At 38.2% G+C, this 21,231-nt stretch overlaps 2 protein-coding genes across 7 annotated transcripts in view; one reads left to right on the top strand and one right to left on the bottom strand.

Moving 5' to 3' along the window:
• MAPK8 (mitogen-activated protein kinase 8) overlaps positions 1–21,231 on the top strand; it is a 162,524-nt gene that overhangs the window by 82,915 nt on the left and 58,378 nt on the right. The window lies entirely within an intron of this gene.
• FRMPD2 (FERM and PDZ domain containing 2) overlaps positions 1–21,231 on the bottom strand; it is a 77,507-nt gene that overhangs the window by 54,929 nt on the left and 1,347 nt on the right. For 5 of the 6 annotated variants that reach the window (XM_056352672.1, XM_056352674.1, XM_056352675.1 and 2 more), the window contains exons 2-8: positions 12,811–12,939; positions 9,412–9,569; positions 8,374–8,439; positions 6,973–7,158; positions 5,974–6,100; positions 4,057–4,188; positions 439–523 (exon numbers count right to left, since the gene is read on the bottom strand). In XM_056352672.1, the coding sequence (XP_056208647.1) occupies positions 439–523; positions 4,057–4,188; positions 5,974–6,100; positions 6,973–7,158; positions 8,374–8,439; positions 9,412–9,569; positions 12,811–12,934 (878 nt within the window). In that variant the 5' untranslated portion in view covers positions 12,935–12,939. The remainder of the gene's footprint in view (positions 1–438; positions 524–4,056; positions 4,189–5,973; positions 6,101–6,972; positions 7,159–8,373; positions 8,440–9,411; positions 9,570–12,810; positions 12,940–21,231) is intronic. The other variant, XM_056352673.1, reaches the window with a different exon arrangement.

Raw genomic sequence — 21,231 nt, 5'->3', positions numbered from 1 at the left:
AAGCAATGGCTGTTCATACCTTGTCAACAGGTTTTTCCCTTCCATGCTCTCTGTAGAGCTGCCTCCCAGTTGTTTCAGTCACAGTGAGCTATTGATGCTTACCTGTCTGTTTCTGACAGAGACAGGCTAGGGGCAGCTGTTCTGGGAGGCCAGTGACATCTGGCAAGACACAGTGATAAAGGTAAAGGTAGAAAATTTCAGTGTGCTTGTTTGCATGGATTGCTCAGGGCCAAAGCTCCATTTCACTAGAGCATTTGGACTGTTTCTCTTGGAGCCAAACTGGAGGTGCACTTTAATTCTAGATAATCAGTATCTATTATCGAAACATGTTCAGATAGTGATCCAGGCATTTTCTGATGACGGCATTGCCACCCTAGTTGTCTGATTCACTTGATAATAAAGCAGCTTCCATCTTTGAGGAATATGCATTTTGATTACCTGTTTATGAAGAGCTTGTAGCTACTTTGCGTCCTTGACCCCCGAAGGGTGGGGTCCCATGACCTGTGTGTCTGTGGAACTCTCCCTGAAATGAATAAAGGAAATTTCAGAACCAAAGGAATGGTAGCAGCACTCAGCATCATGTCTTAGATCAATTACAATGAGGAGGAAACAGACTGGCTACTTCCTCTCCTGTGTCCTTGCTTGGGCATGACAAATGGCTGTTTGATAAGGCTAATTGAGTATTACACCAGCAGTATTCCCAGTTCTATAGTTATTGTTACTTCCTCTTCGTAACCTTTCATGTGCATGTAATTTGGAGAATAGTTGTGTAGGTACAATGGTTGTTATCTCCACACGTATGGGGGAAACTTCTGAAAGAACTTCTGCTCTTCAGAAATTAACTAGTATTTGTTCTATTCCCAGGTGGGGAAATATGGAGGTGGGGGGTGGGGGGAACCATGAAACTTCTCTGGCTTAATCCAAGTAGGATATAAAATCATTGAAATGAACACGGTTTGTAAATATTTCACTGGTTATTTACTTCATTAAATATGTTGTGAATGTTTCTACATCGTAAAAATCTGGTGGGAATATAGGATCGTTTGTGAGTCATTAGCAAATAAGATTTGTATAATTTTTCACCTTCAGTCATCTCTGCTGCTACAGAAAGGATACACATTGCTTTATCCAAATACATGAAGGCTGAAATGCATAGGGACAAAGAGAAAGGGTTATGCAAGTGGTAGTTCCATGAACATTTCTTCTCGCAGCAGAGATGTTTTAAATCCTTTAGGGAAGGTTGGAAAGGTTAGATTTTTCTTCACCTGGACATTTTCATTGATCTTGTTTGTAGAATTGCATATTAAACTCTTACTTGGGCAGAATGATAAAGATGATAAGATAAGCTATGTAGAAGCAATCATTTAGGTCAGCTTTTTCTCTGGATAAAATATCAATGAACTACACCCTGAGACTTCACTCTGAATTCCAACATGAAAACATGACATTGAAGTCTAGTGTACCAACCACCAACTGCAATTTTAAAAACTAGAAAATCTATGGTCACGTTGCTAAAATATGCATAAACATGTTTTTTCAAGCTGCAAATGGTAGTGACAAAATGTGAGATTTGAGATAAGCCAAATACTCAGGGATAGTTACCAAAGTTAAGATTCAGTCTTGCGTTCTAAAGCTACATGCTTTTTAATGAGAAAGCTTTGCAAAATTCTCTGCTTACCCTATAGGTTTCACATAATTGTATAAATACATCTTGAAAAGCATATAAAATTCCCCTTAGGTTTTGTCTCAGCTGTTATGGCAGTGGGACAAGTTGGCTAGTTTCAGTGGCCAGACTACCATGTTTTGATCACAAATCCAACACCTTCATGATGTTTAAGTAACATGTGGCCCTCAAAGAAGTTGATACAGTAGATTATTAAATTATTATATGTTAAATAAGCTTCTAAAGTACAGTCTGGATAGAGATATTGATCTCCTTTAATAATGGTGCTCTACTAGATGGTAATATTTCTTTTCAGAGAAGAATGCATTTTTCTAATACATTATCTCATGAAAAAATGTCTGCAGCGAACAAGCTCTCACATTCTGTGTTTTCTCCTGTATTTTTAGAGTTTTCTCTTACAAAATTGTGAGTACAAACAGCTACCAATGTCTCAGTGGAGACTGAGACACACACAGATTCACTGGAATGAGCCTTTGTCAAGTTTATGACCAATTTTTTTTAAAAAAAGGACTTACTCAACAGGCTTATGGGTTTACCTTCACTATGTGCCAATTAGGTATGTGACTGACACATATGTGTCGCATAGGGAGCAGCTGCAATCTCTGGTTTTTATTGCTGCTGGTATTGATTGCAATTCTGGAGCTTTAGAAAAGAGCCTTTCAGGAGGAGAATATCAACAGCAGTTATCTGAGTAGCCTCACCTTCCTCATCCTTGGGGCTGAGAGCTTGCGGCTGAGAGGCTATTACATGTTTGGTTTTTTCCCAGGATGTATTTGCTTTCCCTCTGTGAATTATCTCCTGGCAGACTTGTGATAACACAGTGGTGACCCAGTTTTTTTGCCATCTTTTCTAGGGAAATCATCCCTTGAGATCATGCTCTATGCCTTTTATTTTGCCTAGTACATTTTAAACCTTTCAAATTTGGAAGAGTTTGGGTAATATGTACCTACAAATTTCATGAGAATCAGCAGCTGGGTATCATAAACCCAAATGAATGCTCCACAGTGAGAAAAAGCAAGGACTACTCAGCAGTGTTACTTGTGGCATCAATGAATTAACCAGTTGGTGTCCATACACTGTTGCATCATAACTGATGTAGTGGACACTACAGTTATTGCCTTAGGGAGGAAATTTCTGGGATAAAGAAACACACAGATGTTTACAGAGCACATGTGAGTCCATGCCACAGGATGACATAATTCTCCATTTCTCATGGAGGCTCATAGAGGGAGGAAGTGAACTCCAAAGTACAGAAGTAAACTTCCACCTCTGAATCTGAAAGCTTAGGAGAAGCTCCCCCAGGAAGGGTGGGAAAAAAGGTTGAAAGAAGATGGGAGGGTGGTAACTGGAATGGAGAATAGGAATGGGCAGGAGTCTGACAGGGGGAGCTGGAATGGTAAGCTTGTTTTTTTAGGAGACACTGATGACATTTGGAAACAAGAACTTTTTGCTCTTGGACAGTGTGAATGGCCTGTCTAGATGTCCCTAGCTCAGATTCCAATTTAAACATGAAGATACACAGGCACAGCAATATTTCCCTTCCTGCTGAATTCCCTTCTTTGCTTCATAGTATCCCACTACACTGTGATTTAAGTGGCTTGGGAAGGACCCTGACAGATGTCGACCGCTGGTTTTTCACTGAATGGATTATCTCCCGAACAGTTTCTTTCATACTATTCCTGCCATGAAAGTATTGAAAGTGGAGCTAAAATTCCATCTCTGATATCTCTGGACAAAGTAAATCAAAAGAGCAGCATTGCAACCTAGTAGTTAGCACAACAAAAAATAACACACTGAGCTGGAAATACACAATGGTTTTAGGACAAAAATTAAGAGAAAACAAATGGTTGATTGATTGTTTTTTTTCCTCTAGATTTCAGAATTTGTCCCTTTCTTTTTGAATGGGCTTGAAGAAACTTTAATCCCCACTATTCAAGTCTTAGGTATTATTCATAGATTCAACTGATCTCAGTGCTGCCATATTGACATTGCCCATCGTATGCATTTGTGGCATAGCTCCACTGTTTCTCATCTGTTTCAAGACCCCATGTTCCAGAAACATGCTGTCAGGCTTTCTCTGTGATCTGCTGGACAGCTTCACGTGGTAAAGGGGGCATAAAGCAAGAAAGAAGTGATGGTGCTGCACGGTAACGGGGGAATATATAGCTTTACGGTAGGACACAAGTAAAAAGGAATCCAGTATAAAAGGATCCTTTTTCTCTGCAGCTTAGCACAAATATATGTCCCTAGTCATGTAACTACAAGTGCATGGAAGTACCTATCACCTGACCATACATGGGTAGTCTCACATTTCAAGGGACAAAAGAGATGAGTACATAATTCATAAATATAATATTTCAGGAAAATCTTACCTCTCCTGTGTCCTCGGTTAGACAGTATCAAAGATGTACTTTCAGAAATACTATTAGAATCACTGTAGTCCACAGAGAGTTGTCTGTAATCTTCTGTTGACCGACTATAATTCATTAATCTGGACCCTTTGTCTAGAAACAGAAAGGAAATATGGTGAATCACATACTTTAATTATAAATCACTGTATTTGCATGATAATGTGAATAACATTTGGCTTTACTAATTTTTATATAGTCCATGTCTATCTGTCTTCTAACCCTGACTTAGTTCCTTAGGGACTGAGGAAAGCTTGATAACTTCATTCTGTTATTTCATAATCTTGTTTTGACCCAATATAGTTCTCATAGTTCTCCTCAACCATTCCAAATAAAACAAATCTAATATATTAATTCTATTCTACATATTTAACTGACAAGTTTCAAAGTGCAGATAACCTGCAAGGTTTTACTCCTGTATATTCTGAGGCCCAAAACCTTCAGCTATAAAGTATTCTTTCTGTGCACAGAACAGACAGTGCCCAGACACAATCCACTACCAGAGTCGGCTGCATAAATTCCGTTAAGGGATCATCCTAAATCATTAGGAACTACATATTTCTGTTGCAGCCTAACTTTACTTCGGTTGCATTGTCTCTTATCCTTTTCCAGAATCTCAGAAGATAATAATTTTTAATTTAAAAAAAAAAATTAATTCTGCCTTGAAAAGTGTGGCTCACATTTTCAATGTAAGTGACATCCTGATTCATAGAAGTCCTTCAGCAAATGTAAGCCATGTGACCTGAACCCCTAGAAAACACAGAGATCACCCCCAGATGCATAGTCACTAGAAGCAGTAGAAGGGAAATGGCAGGAATTTGTGGCTAATAGAGGGCTGAAGATGGGACCATCCCTTTTGGCAGCAGCAGAGTTTTCATCAGTTTATGCAAGTGTGTATCTATAAGCTCAGTTTCTGAGTAAGTGAGTGAGCCAATATGATTTGAGGGGTGGTTTGTCTAGCTGTTTTCAAAGGAATCCCCTTTTCTTATGACCAATAATACCTAATAGAAATGTTTCACAGGCATTAAAGCATGAATGCTTTAATGGAAGTTAATGGAACTTATATGTGATCTGCTGAACAGGAATTGGACTGTTCATATACCTGATGTTGAGCATATCCAAAAAAAAGTCTGGATAGCTTGAGCCAACTTTTCACTTGCCCCAAAATCAGAGATTTCTGTTGAAGTGAACAGTACAATATAGAGACTAAGAAAAAGAACTCTCCGACCTGAAGTCCACATTTAGTTACAGTTAATTACTCTGAGGGATAGTAAAATCTTGATCTTAGTCAAATGAAATGTGAAAATTGTATATTCTAGTTTATTTGTATGAGCAGGATTTGGTCTTATGTCTTGAAATCACTCCAACAATCCATGTGTGGATTTATAAAATGTCTTCTGAATACAAAAACGAAACTAAAATGAAAAGGAAGCCACAAATCTTTGTTTGAGTGATCAAATAGGAAGGATGAATATATATTCCTTAACGGCAACAGAATTCCTTCATAGAATCCCACTTGTTACCTTCAAAAATGCATGGGAGTATACGAAATACAAAGCAGTTTAAAAGTAGGTTTGTTTTATATGCACAAGTTTTATGCAAAGGGCCTTCAGAGTCTAATCTGTGCAAGCTGATTTGTTATCACTGCTTCACAGCCCTCAGACTACTATCCTTTGTGGAAATAAGGAACAGAAGCCTTGCTGACTTGCCTCAGAGTCTTTCCATTATGATATCATTTATATGTAAAGCAATAAATATCCTGTCCAACACTACATGTAATCACTACAGCATGAAATTAAACAATTCACCGAGCTTGGGAAAGACTCTGAAAAGGCTGGCTGTATCCTTATTACACAGTTCAGATTATAAGTGTTTCTTTACCTTGGTGAAAATTCATCTGGGAAAACAGTGGTGAGGTGTCCGGTATTTTCTCGTGCAGTCTTTTCCTTATGACATGACTTCTGTTAAGCTGAGAGGTTGTGCTGTCTTCGGTGACTACCTGCTCCACCTAGAAGACAGTAGTCCTGCAAGTCAATGTCATATGATATGTGGACTTCAGACTCTCATACTAAAGTGATCCTTGCCCTCTGTCTTCCAGGGGCTGCTGATTTGATTGGTATAAGCAATGTCATCTCCTCAGTTTAACACAAAGCAGGACTGGGTTTTTCTGGCTTCATGCTGTCATGCTAGCTGTATTTAAGAGAGGACACCCTCTGTTACAGGAGGAAATAGAGAGTGCAAGGGAAAAGGTCATCTCAGAATGTTAATGAATACTGGTTGAAAACAGAAAAATGTATTTGCAGTGTGCTTTCCTCCAGTTTCATTCAGCTTGTCAATAAAAAAATGCTTGTTGATATTTCAAATCCTGAAAAAGACTCAGGTGCTCACTCATTAAAGACTTGACATAGTCAGGCTTGATAGCGTAGAAAATGGTCAGTTCTGCTTAAGGACGATGAATGAAACTCTCAATATGATGTAAATGTGACTTCTTTGAATTTCACAAAGAAAATCTGAAACCAGAGCAACAATGGGGAACCTTTTCCCTATGTAAAGTCCATTCCTTTGGCCAATATGAAGTTTCTGTAAAGGTTATGATTGTGTCAGTAGTAACCAAAGAAATGAAGACACTGTAAGTGCAAAAGCTGGATTTGTATCATTTGTATATTATCCAGGGGTGTAAGAGTGGTGTGAGAGATTACTTCATTGCCTCATTTGCTTGTACACCTGCCCACTCAATTTCCTACTTAGAAGCCTAGAACCAAATCTCACTTAATTCATACAAGCATTAATATCAGGCAATTGCTCACTTGCATCCTATGTTGCTATTCATCTCTCTCACCAAAGAAAAGTTGATGATTAGAGTATGAGAGTAGTACCTACCTCACTGACACTTCCCACAGCAAACTGGACCATTTTCTTTATATAGACATTTGCAGGTAAGGAAACAGATTCCTTCTGATGTGCCTCACATGCTTCCAGAATTGATTCAGGAGAAAGTCTTTTATGTGGCAGATCTTCACATAGTGTCAGCAAGAGCGTGTGTAGTTGGTCACTCAGCTGGAGGGACTGAGTCAAAATGGAGATATAGTTAAATGACATCTCTCAGTGGTCTGAAACCCTGTTTGAACTGGGACCAGGAATTTTTGTCTTTCACCCTGGGTGCGAAATGCTTGCTGAATTCCTTTAGATTTTGGGAAGATTCCAAACAGGCAGCATAACAGCACTGAATGGAGCCTCTAATGGGATCCAGGATAGCCTTGAAGGGAACTAGCTTCTACAAGGAGGGTCATCAGCCTGTATAGGAGCTATTTGGTGACAGACAACAGCTCAGTCTGCTCCACAACTTTGCTATTTAGACTGTGAATCTTAAAGATTCATGTCTGTAAGACCTGTGGCAACATTAGCTTCAAAAAGTTGAGGAGTTATGCCAGCCAAAACTGTTGCCATAGAGACCAGATACTTAAATTTTAGTAATTTAGCTTGTAAAGCCTTTTCTCTTAGATCATGTGTAATCATGAAAGGGAGGTTAAATCTAGTAAAAGCTTGTGCTCTCTAAATAAAAAACATGCAGTCAAAGGCATGGATGTAGAAATGAAGTAAATTGTGTGCAAAGATACAAATCTTTCAAAGGATTCTGGGTAAGGAAGAAATACAAAATTTCAACTAGCAGAGATGCTGGTAGAATTTGCTTAGAAATAAGGACTGTTATTTAGTTTTATTCCAGCATCTCATTCTTTGAAAAAGCACATAAATGTGCACAGGACCACAGTCATGCCAACACAGTGTTTTTCTTTTAGCCCTTCCTGCCTTAGAATCATAGAAACATTTAGGCTGGAAAAGACCTTTAAGATCATTGAGTCCATCTATAAACCTAACACTGCTATGTCCACCACTAAACTATGCCCCTAAGTGTCATATCTATGTCTTAAAAAAATACCTCCAGGGATAGTTACTCAACGACTTCAATGGGCAGCCTGTTCCTTATTACAGTCTTGCAATAAATAATCTTCAAAAGCAAGGTACATTTCATCTTAATGGGAGGAATTCTGGTTTTTGAAGGAAAAAAAAAAAAAAAGGAAAGGAAAGGTGAGGCCTAACTAAATTCCTGATTTGGATGAACTTGTATTTTTGGTGAAGTCTGGACCTTGACATAATCTTTCCAATTATTTCTAGTGGTTCAAAACATAAAGTTGCTCTTACCGAGACTTCAGATCATGCTTCTCAATCTTTGAACCTACTAATATAAGACAGAATGAAAGAAAACAAAAATGTGTTACTGGCCTGGTTTGGAGGAACTTGGTAGTCTGCTGACCAATAGAGGGTCATTCCCAAGGAATACACCAACATCTGTCAAAACAGAAAAGGAAACCCTTTATGAAGTCAACATTAAATACAGAAAAGCCGTGTATTAGAGGGACTAGCTGTCTGTGTCCTTGATCACAAAATGGCAGAAGCCAAACAAATATTATTTTTTTAAACTAGACTAAGGGAAACATATATAAACATATATAAAAGTACAATTGTGACTCTTGGCTTGTGGACTAGATAGCATACAAGGAGTATTGTTCAGCATGAGGGGCTGAGCCAGGCTGCCCTCTATCCAATGATGCCATGAGTAGGAAAAGAAATTTGAACTCCTTTCTTAATTTTAAAGCTCTCCCGCTGGTGATTAAAGCTCTCTCCTACCTGTGGGACTGACTAGCAGTTCTGTTTAGAATGAAGATTACTGGAGTAAGGGCAGTCTATTCCTAAGCTTCATGTTTCTGCATAGCATCTAGGTAATGTGGGAGTCTGAAAATACTGTGTTCTGCCTGAGGGAAGTATACACTTCTGTGGTCCTAATGGTAGTTAAAACTTTTAGGTACCTGAGTGTTTTATCTTACTGTCGTGCCAGAGACGTTCATTTGGCAGGTAGAAGAAAAGTAAATTGTTATCAAACCTGAACATATTTCTGACTTCCTGGGAGTGCTTCCACTCTCTGGTTCTATAGATACCACAGTCTTACTGCTTCTGGGATTGGAATTACCGTATCTGGTCAAACGTCAGGTTCATAGAAATATTCTTGGTTTCTGTGAGCCTTTAAAAATAATACATTTCTGCAGACCTTGAGGACTGCTGTTCAAAATTGATTTTGGTGTTGACATGCATGCTAATCTGATGGCAAGCTGCAAGACACACGTAAATCTTTCTAACTCTAGTCTAATTTATTTAGTGTTATTAGAAATGGAGTTTGACAGTAGGTACTTGGTATGCTGCATGAAAACCCACAAGCTTGTCTTCATGAGGTACTGTCAAGATTTGTTTTGTAATACACCTCACCTTTGTTAGTCCAATACGCTGGGTTTTACTTTGTCTGTGGAGCAGTTCTGGTGCACTGAAAGGGACAGCTTCCATCTGAGATGCATTGTTTTGGAAGGACAAATTTCCTTCAGCAGACAGTAGTACTGACCATGGACAAATCACACAGATGGCAGGGTCTGAAAAATTTTGAAGAAAATAATGAATGGGGTTCTTAGTGTTGAATTCACTGTGCTCAGGAAGTCATATTGCTGATGTCTCAACTGCCTAGCCAAACCCATCACTGAAGTTTACTGGAGATGTACCTAGAAGTCAGTGGAATCATTTTCATTTATGCCTAGCTGGTTTTGTCAGCTGGAGTTCAGTGGTGGTTAAAGACTTTATTTCCCTCTCACATTGTTTCACACATATAAACAATATATTGATTTCAATGGATTTCTGAAGTTCAAGGAAAGGAAGAATTACATCCCATGTGCAAATTCTGGACAACTTGACATTTTTGGTAGATCGTCTTGTGCAAAGCACAAAAGAATATCTGAAGAGTAGAACACTCCTTCCAATAAAGCATGAATACTTTGAAGCTGGCATTTGCAAAAGACCTTAAGTTAGCTTCCATTAAGTTGCAAGGCTATGGTACAAATCTCTTCTCTTTGGTGATATTTTTTTTGTTCTGTGTGCTGCTTATAGTAGTGAGTCCGCTCTGCATTGTAGTAACCTCTCTTTAAGTGTATTGTATCTACCAAAGCCAAGTTACTTTGACAGAAAGTCAGTGTCAGGAGTCAGTATCTTTTTCTTTCTACTGTACAGATGAAGAAACTGATGCAAAGCCCGGATTTGATGACTACACCATGTTAGTCAACAGAGGCTTCCCAACACTTCCCAAGTCCCATTGCTATAACCTGCTAAGCTTTCCTTTAAGAGGAAACATCATTTCCAACTAACCTGAACTTTGGGATTTTTTTTACCAGAATGCACATACGAAAACTACCCAAACTAAAAGTTAGTCTAGATTCTACCAGTAACGTGAAAAGCCATGATATTTTAGCATTATTCACATTCAGTACTTCTGTCAGTTCTGTTAAAAGAGGGGATATTTCAAGTATTGTCAAATGGTAAATGTAGGCTCCTAAACTTGATAAGACCCTGAGAAAAAACTATTTGAAGGTGTCTCAGTAATGGGCTGGGTTCTTCTTGTAAAAGGGCTGAGTACTCTTAAAAAATATCACTGAAGAGATCCACTGAGGTCAGTCCCAGCGGTCTGAAGCAGGAGTAGAAACATTAGGATGTAAAGTCTTCTGCAAACACTCTGCACTTGCATACATATGTTGAGTGCATTTGACCAAAGACATCCAAGTGATTTCATTAAAATATTTGTTTAAAAAACACGATTAAAAGCATATAAGATCAATCTGTTTACTTTAGAAAGGGGAAAAGCTGCAGTATCTATGACAATATTTAGATATAGGGTTCCTGGAAATATAGGTAACAAAACAAAACAAAGTTGGCTGTTTAACCCTTCTCTTCAGTCTAGACTGTGAGAACAGAGACCATTCAGATCTCCATAGGAGAACAGCTCAGAAACATGCCCAAAAGGCTTCGGTATTTTAGCATTTAAAAATTATATATTAAAAATTAGCTATTTAGATCTTATTCATGTTTACCTTTACATCAGGAAAATGGATGGTAAAAATGGGTAAATTGTTAAGCTGGGAACTCATATACACCTAGGAGGTTTGTATAGCCAGAGGACCTAGAGATTCAAGACTTATGGACACTGGTATTTGCAACAGTTGTGGCGTTTACTTCTTTAGAAAATAAAAGGTCTTAAAATCATCACCTAGCTTTCTCTTTTGCTCCTTTCCCATTTTCTTTAGTATTGTGTGCAAATACAGCTAGCACATGCTGGGAAATTTGTCCATTTTAGAAACAGATAGCCAGTTTATACTTTAGCCCCGAAGATCACCTGGCCTTCTGTAATGTTGGCCAGCCAACAAGTGAGCATAGCTGCCTAACCAGTCAGTGCCCAAACACATTGCAAATACTGCTATAGCAAGTGGTGCTGACCGTCACCAGGTCTAGCAGGATTTATTACCTCAAACACAGCAGTACTAGCCCTGAGAAGAGGCTGATTCCAGAAGCAGTATAGCTGTAGCTGGGATGTGGAGCCAGGTATGCCTTAGTCAGCTGGGACAATGCTATGGAGGGACAGTTCACCTTTGCTGCCCTATAAGAAATGAGCACTGGGGATTCAATTTCAGAATGAGTCCAACTTGGCATCCCTTCTGGACTTGAGCTCTCTAAAGACATTTGAGCAGCCTTGAATATGACCTACAGACCAGCTTGGTTCTACATCCCTACTTCCTCATGTTTTACTCTTCTTCTGATCATAATACCCTACATTTATCTTGTGCAGCACAGGGAACATAGGCTGATTATCTCAATTCAACAGACATCAAACAAGTGTTTTCCCTTTTAAAAAAAAACAAAACAAAACAAAATAAAACCAAGAAATCAGGAAAACGTAAGTGTCAGCTTAGTGTCTGGCACAGAGTTATTAAGCTGCCATAGACCTGAGCTGAATCTATCTAGGTGGGTATCTCTGTGCTGCACTCCTTTGCACATTTCTGGTGCCTGATCTGGGTGTTCTAGCCTCTTGTTACACTAGATAACAGAGAACTGATAGGGTAGTCAACCTGCTAGTCAAGTGTTCTAGTCCATTAAAAACTAGTTGGTAATAAAAGTCCACTCCTCCAGCTATAGCAGAAGTTGCACTTCAGTATTCTGTATTTTGATTCTACATGCTCATGAGGTAAGAACACATCACATTCATTCTCCCCCCAAAAAAGGAATATCCATTGTCATAAACAGTTCTAAAAATGTGACAGGTTGCTCAGGTGTGCTGTCTTGTACAGCTGGCCTGCTTGACAAGCATTCATCATGATTACTTGCCTAGCCATTGTAAGTCACATTATTATCATCAAAGATAAAAACCTCTCACTAGATAAATGAGCCATGCAGATTTGCCTGTCCTACTCTATCAGTACATGAAGGACATGATCCTAGCTGGCATGGTGCTTTCTGTTTGTGTTTTATTCAGATTTTAGGAAGGACTATTCTGTCCTGCTCCACTGTGTATAGTTGTACTTAGCTGAATTAATATCTGATGTGTAATCTGGAAAAAAAACCAAAAAACACCAAAACCTTGGGGATCTCTTATGTAGGCAGAGCAGTCTACATGTAATCCCAGCAGCACTGAAAGATTTCTCATTTTTATTAGCAATATGCTTCTATTGTCATTAGTGCTTTTTGTCTCAAAACCCCCACCCCCTGCCCAAAAAGCCAAAACCCTCAAAAGAACTAAAGTAACTCAAGGATGAATTTCCAACAGTAAGAACTATAAGAAGATACTCTTCACCTCACCTTTGTGAAGATCCTCCAGAAGCTGCACTGTGGCCAAGTACAAGAGTGCCCATACTTCTTCTTCCTCCAAGGGGCTTCCTTTTACCCACAGGACCTCGGCCAGTGTCACACAGGAACTGCTCATGCCTGCTGCAGTAGAAACCAGATTTTGGACACACTAGAGAAACTGAATTGCTCAAAGCAAACCATACTGGTTACAACCATACCCTTCTCTCACGACAAGAAATATTTTGTGAACCACCCTACTTCTTTGTTCACAAAAGGTAAGTATCATTCATCCCTATCTTAATCTGAGTAAGAATGAGTAAAGGGACTGAACTAAGTGACTTCCTGTAAGCTTTTTGAGCCCTTTTACTCATCAGTTGAAACCAATCACAAGATTCTGTGGGGCAAGTAGTTTTTACTTGGGAGATCCTTCATGAATATGTGCTGTTCAGACTTTGTGAGTGATTATCTGAATGGTAGGACATTTATTTTGCTGCTTAATTGGATGTTCTTGTCTATAAAATCATAACAGATAATCTCAGAAAAAAAAAGAATGGCAAAGCAGAACATATGCACTGTAACATGAAAAGTTTATAAACACAGTCCAACAGAGCAACTGAGTTTTATTCATTGCCCAGCAGATTGCTCAGTAAAAGCTGGTAGACTCTTACTGAATTCATTGATGAGAGATTTTCTTGGTCCAACACCTGAGACTCAGAACTTGCAGTTCATCCATACCAATATACATATAAACTTGCTTTATTTCACTAAACCAAATTAAAAGATGATTCCCTCTGTGAGCTGCTGAATAGCAATTTAGTGCTCCCAGCACACTGTCCCATCTGACAGGTACGTAAGACCTGGCATACTGCAGAAGAATCTTGGTCCACACACTCTGTTTTGTCTCGGCTGCAATGAAGCATCAGGTCACTTAGAGAAAGGCATCCTGTAGTAAGTCATAATTTAATCTCTTACTTATCAGAAGAGTATTTTCCTAATCCCAGCCAACTAGAAATGGACTTCTGACTTGAAGTATCAAGGCTTCTTTTCCTCCAAATGTTTTATCATGTTAAGTATTATCAAATAAGGGGTTTTTCTTCATAAATGGTTTGGTTTTCCATGTCACCAGTGTTAACATTTCTGCAATTTACTAATCTAGGCAGAGCTGCTCTAGGTCTACACATCTGTAAGGAAAACTGAATCCAAGCCGAAAATTTGCTAAAAAACCTCAAACTTAACTTATGTTTTTGCTGTTACTGTCTTGTAACAGAGAGCATCATAGGTTCATTGTATGATGTGTAAATAGGGGCAGAATGAAAAAAATTGGAGGTGATCCATCTATTGCATTGAGGTTTTCACATTGTCTGTAGACCACCAAGTGAGGGCACTAGAGCCTAGGATGCTATTGTCATGTATGAGAAACACCACTGTAACGTGAGGTCACTTACAGGCTGAAAACAGATCTTTCCCCTGTTCCTTCACCCTCTGCGCATCCGACTTACTGCTAACATTTGTTCTCTGCCTGCAATAGACTTTACTGTGTCTTACAGCTGATTTCTTTGCCAGCTTCTTGTTTACTGTGCAGTCTTCAATGGGTCACTGCAAGAGCAAAACAGTGTTCCACAGGAACAACTTGTTGCTGATTAATAGACTACTTAAACTTTGGTTCATGGGGTCTTGTCCTGGCACACTAGCTTCCAAACAAGGAATCACAACATTGGAAGAATGATCCCTTGCTGTAATTGCTGTGGGATTATGGACCAACCTAGTGACATTTTAAACAGAATCAGAGTCCTAATTTTAGTCTCTGTAGCTTCAAAGGATAGTAAAGCTCCTTAAGAACCTAACCTTAATTAGAAGAGACAGACAAAGCTTCTTAATCTAAGCCATCACCATTTCTCTTAATAATAAATTACTGCAGTAGCATTTCACTTAACCCTGTGGTACTGGGACTAAGCAGTCAATTCACTTCCCCAGAGCTGGAACCTGCATGGCTTCTCATATGGGTAATCCACCAGACTCTACTTAGTGCTGTGGGGAAAGGAGCCCGGCATCCTCTATTTTAGATAGAAGTGCTTATACCAAGTGATTTCAGTGCTGGTATTTCTAACTAGCTTAAGTTACTCAACATGCAACTATCCAGAGTGTAGGCATTACAGCTTTATAGAGCCAAAGTGAAATCAGCAGTTATACCAGAGCTGGTTAACTTTTGTAGTGAATATTTTTTCAGAGTAAAAACAATGTCTCAGATTAATACTAAGTATGAATTAAATTAATTCTGCACATGATGATGTGCAAATGCCTTCCCAAAAATTATTAGATTGAATGGCCATGGAAATCATAACCTCTTTAAAGTGTAATAAATTATTGGTTTAATGCAATGTAGAGTTAAGCGATATGTTATCTTACAAGCAAATTGGCAACTGATCTTTAAACACACTCAGAATACCCTGTAATTGTGGGCTGTGTTTGACTCTTGGCTCTCAAGACCAGTATGATGTGGTATTTGACAAAAATATAACTGGGTGAGTGCTTGGAGAAAAAATACATTTCCTTTCCTTTTATAGCCAGACTGTGCTATGTCTATGATATGAGAGTAGAAGTGATATAAATATATTGTTATCATTGTAACAGTGCACATATTTATAGTCCCTCAATTCAATAAAATCTGTGATCCAGAACCAAAACAATTCTGACCTTCAAACAAGCCACAACTGATAAGGGAAAGCAGACAAATTGGGATGCAAGGAGGAAAAAGTTAACAATAACCTTGCAAAAAGGGACTTGATTATTTGCAGTAACACTACACATCAGGAAATTATGCTAGGTCTAGTTGAGCCTGCAGGGAAAAATTAGAGCAGCAGAATGTAATCACCTACTTTGGAGTGTGGCCAGGATATAGAGGTTAACGTTTTTGTGCCTGGAAAAAGTAGCAAAGGGCTTTCAGTGCCAATTCATGCTCTGAGGTCAAATACAAATCTTCTGATGACTTCTGTGGAAGAAGGCAGTGACATCCAAACAGGCAAATTAGCCTGAAATATCCCCTCCCCATTCTAATCTTTGAAAAACATTCATTCATTACGTGGACTGTCTCAAGTCAATAGATTTTCCCCTGGAAGAATTTAATCTACTCCTCTTGCATAGATATGAAAGGTATGCCGAGGTGAAGCTAACCCATCATTTTGCCACAAACCTCCACCTATTTATCACATTTCTTTCTAAATTATTTTATTCTGGTTTGGTACATTATTTTTTATCATATGTGCAAGCTTTTATCCAAACAGTCATTGAAATTATGGTCAATGAAAGAAACCAAATTTATTATAAAAGGTAATGAATTACAGCTTTGTATCTGAATTTAACTCTTAATAACAATCATGCATTAGTAATTTCATATGCCGGGGTCACCATAAGTGCAACTTCGCTTTATTAGGTTTGACAACCTTATTTAGTAAAATGGAAGGGAGAAACTTGTTTTTTTTCAACCTTCATCTTTAATTTTGCTGCTTTGTTGACTGTATAAATACAACAAAAGAGCTAAAAACTATTACTTTTGTAGGGAAACTGACCTTCTCTTATCAAACATGGTCATCTGAATTGAGTCCTCAAAAGAAAGAGGTCATCTGGACTCCTAAATAAATAACAGCCCTTTTCATGCAAGCCTATCAGAGGGAGTTTACTGGGGAGTTGGTTCAGCCGTAGAATCAGTTTCTATAGCATGAAAGGCTTAACTCATTACCTAAATGATGATGAAAAACACAGATTTAAAGGGGAGATCATAGGACACAGCAGTGAATAAGATGGTGAGAAAGGAGAAATCATGTTTAGATTTTGAAATAATGGGGTCAAGTTTGTTTCTGGTCTGAAGCAGTAACAGATTTGCCCCATTTGGGCATCCTGAAGAACAACTGGAAATGAGAACTTTGGCCAGAAGTTTGTGTACAAACACAAAAACAACAACAAAGGATTAACCTTGGGTAGGAACCAAGCGTTCTGTGAAGTGGAAAGGCTTCTGTCAACCAGAAATGCCTTTCAATTTTTACTGCCTGGAAGCTGTTCTTGCAGAGGTCTGGTCTTTCTTCTGACTGAACATCCAGTTCTGCTTCATTACTGTATCTGTATGTTGCAAAATACCAAGCTGGAAACCTAACTAGCTTTTAAATTGCTGAAGGCTGTAAATAGATGTAGATTTTGTAAACAATTGTGTCTGAGAAAGGTGTATTGCCTCTTTATGGTTTGGACATAAATGCTTATCACAGCCGCTCTACTAGAGGTGACTAATTGATTTTGACATGAATAAGTCAGAGAGAGGCCACGTAATTATGTCTTCTGATGGATCTGAGAGGTTGCTAACCTCAGCCACTAGCCACACTAAAAGAGTACGAGCATGGGCTTGTACTGATAGACAAGTGAGAGGGGGCTCGGAGCGTCACCTCTTCCATTTGCACCACTATACACACAAAACGTTGTCTACTCATAACGTATGTGTAAGCTGGTGTAAACCCACAGCACATGAAGACAAGAAAAAGCTGGCTAACACTCACTTTGCTTCATTTAACCACTACACTGTGTGGAAGTATCTGAATCGGCATTGGTCACTTTCAAAGGCAACTTTAGAGACCAGCAGTTATTTCTTCTAGTGCTGCACTGAAGGACACATCAATAAAACTATACACAAGTCTATAAAAAGATGGTCTTTAGCCAATTTTCTCTGGATACAGTGGGCTTTTTAGCCTTCTAGCTCTTTCAGCTGTTGTACTCTAATTTCTGATTTATGTCTAGCAGTCCCATGTAGGCCTCAGGTGCTGCCTGACAGTCTAAAAGCACCTCCTGTAAATGAATGACCAAAACCAAGGGGACACAATCCTGCTTCAGTATAGTCAAAGGCAAAACTTCTTGTATCAGTGGCAGGAAGATGAAGTGGGTGGGTGGGTAGGGGGACTATTTGGAAGAAGAGACTTAGCCAGAGGACCTCAGGTGCTATTTTGCAAGATATCTAGCATTCTGCTTTCAAATCTAAGCTGATCAAATGACAGGAAAGATAGGAATTTGAAGTGACATTTTCCTAGGGTGTGGGAGGGCTAACAGACTGATTTTAAGGGCTGAAAAGGGGTCCATAGCAGACAGATGAGCAAGACAGACTTGCTAATTCTTAAAGATCTTTTAGAATGAAGAGCATCTAGAAAAATGCATTTTTAGTCAGCATCCTTTCACTTGATATGAGGTGCTGGACAATGTGTTAATTACCATATCAAGTAATGTAATTTTTGAACACACTCAGGTGAGGACTTCAGCTTAGATAAAATCAGTCTGTCTATTCTGTCTCTTGACTTTCCTCTGTGGTTCCACCCCTCAAAGATTAATAACTTAAAGTAACATTGCTTTGAAGTGCCTTATATTTAAGAGTAGCTGAGCGATGAATTTGTGTCTTTATATCTTTGACACAAGAGTTCAGAAACTTCATCAAAAGGGACTGAAAATCCACTGAAGAGTAAAAGTAAATTTAAACATAAATAATATCTACAAATGCTTTTTTAGTATCAAGTATTCTAAATACCCTAAGAAAAGTTCTTGCAGCCTATGTCAGGCATTGCTGTGCAGTAAATCAAACTTGAATACAAAATCAGGGGGATTAAAAATAGGGCCAATACTATCATTTGGATTGAGATATAGTTTTGAAATCATCACTGATAATTCCAAAATAAATTTACAGAATTTACAGTCTTTCCCAAGCCTAACAGCACATTGATGTGACATGACGAAGGCAGAACAATATCTGAAGTCACAGGTGGAGAAGGAATGGATGCACTAGCATCAGTCTCACTGCCTCTGACTTTCCTGAGTTGTGGTGGCAAGGACCGTGTTTCGTATGAACCTGAACCAGGGCCAGAATCACCTCTCTGCATTGTGTAGGAGGTATCTCCAGGAAGATACTTAACTGATCTCCTTTATGCACTTAAATATTATATAATTATAAATGTGAATCTAGAGATTTTTTTGAAATTTAAGATTATCCTACTATAGGTACAGATTAAATATTTGAGGTACAAAATAAATTCTGAATTGAAATGGGAAGATAGGGCTTGCTTTTTATAGAGACACAAGTTTATCGCATGGTACATATGTATATTAAACTGATTCTGGGTCGCTATGGAGAGTTTGAGATCAGTGAAATAATTTTGCCCCACTTAAGAGTGTCTACACTTAAATATTCTTAAATGAACAATTTTCACATGAGGATCACAATCTTTTGTTGCTCCAGGCTGCATGTTGTTTGCTTCTTTAAAAAAAAAATCCAAACCCTTTAATCTGGAATACTGTATGGAGATTTTGAGATGTGTTGGTCTCCAAGATAATCAGGACTAGGTACTTAGGAGATACTGAAAAAGCACTGGAAACTGGAACCAAACTGGGTGTCAGTGAGAACCTTAAACCTGTTTTGTTTTGCATCTGATTCATAGCAATCCACAAAACTGTAACATGCGATGGCCTACAGAGGAAAGAAGATGATCACTTCAGTCTGTAACTGCAAGCTTTGGATAGGGTCTGACTGCATCTGTTGTGTTGATGACAGTTCTGGTTTAATACTTCAGGCTATATTTTGTTTTTGAAGAACAGTACTCTTCCATAAAACAGATGAAACTTATCAAATTGTAGTATAGAAAGTATTTAGTAAGAAATGACTACTAAATGTATTGGGTTTATAGACGCTATTCATCTATTGAAATTGAAAACCTAAGTAAATTCTCAAATAGTTGATTCTCAAAAAATATTGAAATGTAGTTAAAACTGAATTAAGTGAATGTTGTTGCTATCATCAAACTGATGACTATTACTGATAATATTAGGGGAAGTACAGAAAAACTGTATTGAAAATAAATGTAATTAATATCTGAATTATAACTGTAGGAATATTTTAGAGAAATAGAAAAGGAAATAATCTGGGGAGATTAGATGCCATCACAGTGTACTTTAGACTTTTAAAAATATCTAAATTAAAGTCTGAACTTCTTGTGTATATAATGCATCTTAGGGCCAATACAGTAATCCTTTAATATATTTAAAGGCAATGCTTGATACATGCTGTCACTCATGACATGTTTTTTTACCTGGAAATATAAGCATAATAACTGGGTAAAAAGCTGGATGATTGCTAATTACTTTGCTTAAGTACAGCCTACTATATTTCAGTGCTGCTTGTCCATAAAATGCCAATACATTTTAGCTGTATGAAAAGGTGGAAGAGACTGAAAAGAGCACATTTTTTGAAAGAACTGGTTTAAAATTAACTTAAATCATAACCTGATTTATTCACATATATTCCATATGCAGATTTTATACTGTGACTCATTATACACTTGTTGTTATAATTTTGGAGAGAATACACTGCATTCCTCATACCAGAGAGATGGATTTCATTAAGTATGAAATTCAACTCTGAAATATGGGGTGGAAATTTATGGATTTATAATTTGAAGAAACTCTTAAAATGATGTTAAAAAATTCTGTTCAAATAAAGTAGAGAGGCAGAGCCCAATCTGTAAACACTAACAAGTCTATAAGGGAGTTGCCATGTTGCAAAAGCATGACTTTTCCTTATAAAGATTATACCACAGAAGTTATAGCTGTAATGATACATCCTTCATTTTACAATATTTTTTCACCCTCTAATGTAAATTTCTTTTTTTTATTTCCTTTCTTAGAAACGTGCACTTTAATCAATAGGAGAATTAACCAGACTATTGCAAAGTATTCGGCACTCAAGGGGGATAAGTTTCATTGCTGAAGTGAGCCATATTTCATTGCCAGGAAATCACAAACTTCTCATGGGTTGGGCCAGTCTTCAAAAAGTCTAATTTTTGAAGGAAGGAGTTGAAATCTGATTACCTGAACAGTGTGGTTATGTGCCGCTCTGTAATGAATTTCATGAGCTGAGGGGTAAGGGTGTTAAAGGATGTGACTTCCAAGATCTATGGACAATGTTCCTCAAAGACAAAAAATGTTACTGATGCCAAGAGAAAACAAACTCAGCATCCCACAGAATCAGACTTACAGGGCCAAATTCCAATTTCCTCTTTACTTCAAAGTAAAGACTAAGCTAAGATTTTAGCCTATACTGTCCAAGCTTCCCAAAGTCTCTCCTTAGCTTCTCAAGCAGCTGTAGTCAATGCTGTTGTGGTTTGCCTGTTGTTAATATGTTACACAGGTACTCTAGAGCTACTTTTTGAGTCCTGAAAGTGTTATTGTTAGACCTTTGTTTGCAGTGGAGAGAGATAACCAAAGCTTCTGGTCTTGATTCTGATGCTGACTGGCTCTACCACCTGAGAAAGTCTCAGTGCCTTCTTTTACCACCTCACTGAGGATGGTGCAGTTTGCTCTCATTACTGATCCACTTTAGATGTAAACAGTAAATTACCATTATTTGTATTCCTCTGG

Source organism: Falco biarmicus, chromosome 9 (assembly GCF_023638135.1).
Source record: "Falco biarmicus isolate bFalBia1 chromosome 9, bFalBia1.pri, whole genome shotgun sequence".
NCBI lineage: Eukaryota > Metazoa > Chordata > Aves > Falconiformes > Falconidae > Falco > Falco biarmicus.
The sequence above is the reverse complement of the archived record's forward strand: the minus strand, read 5'-3'. Positions and strand labels throughout refer to the sequence as shown.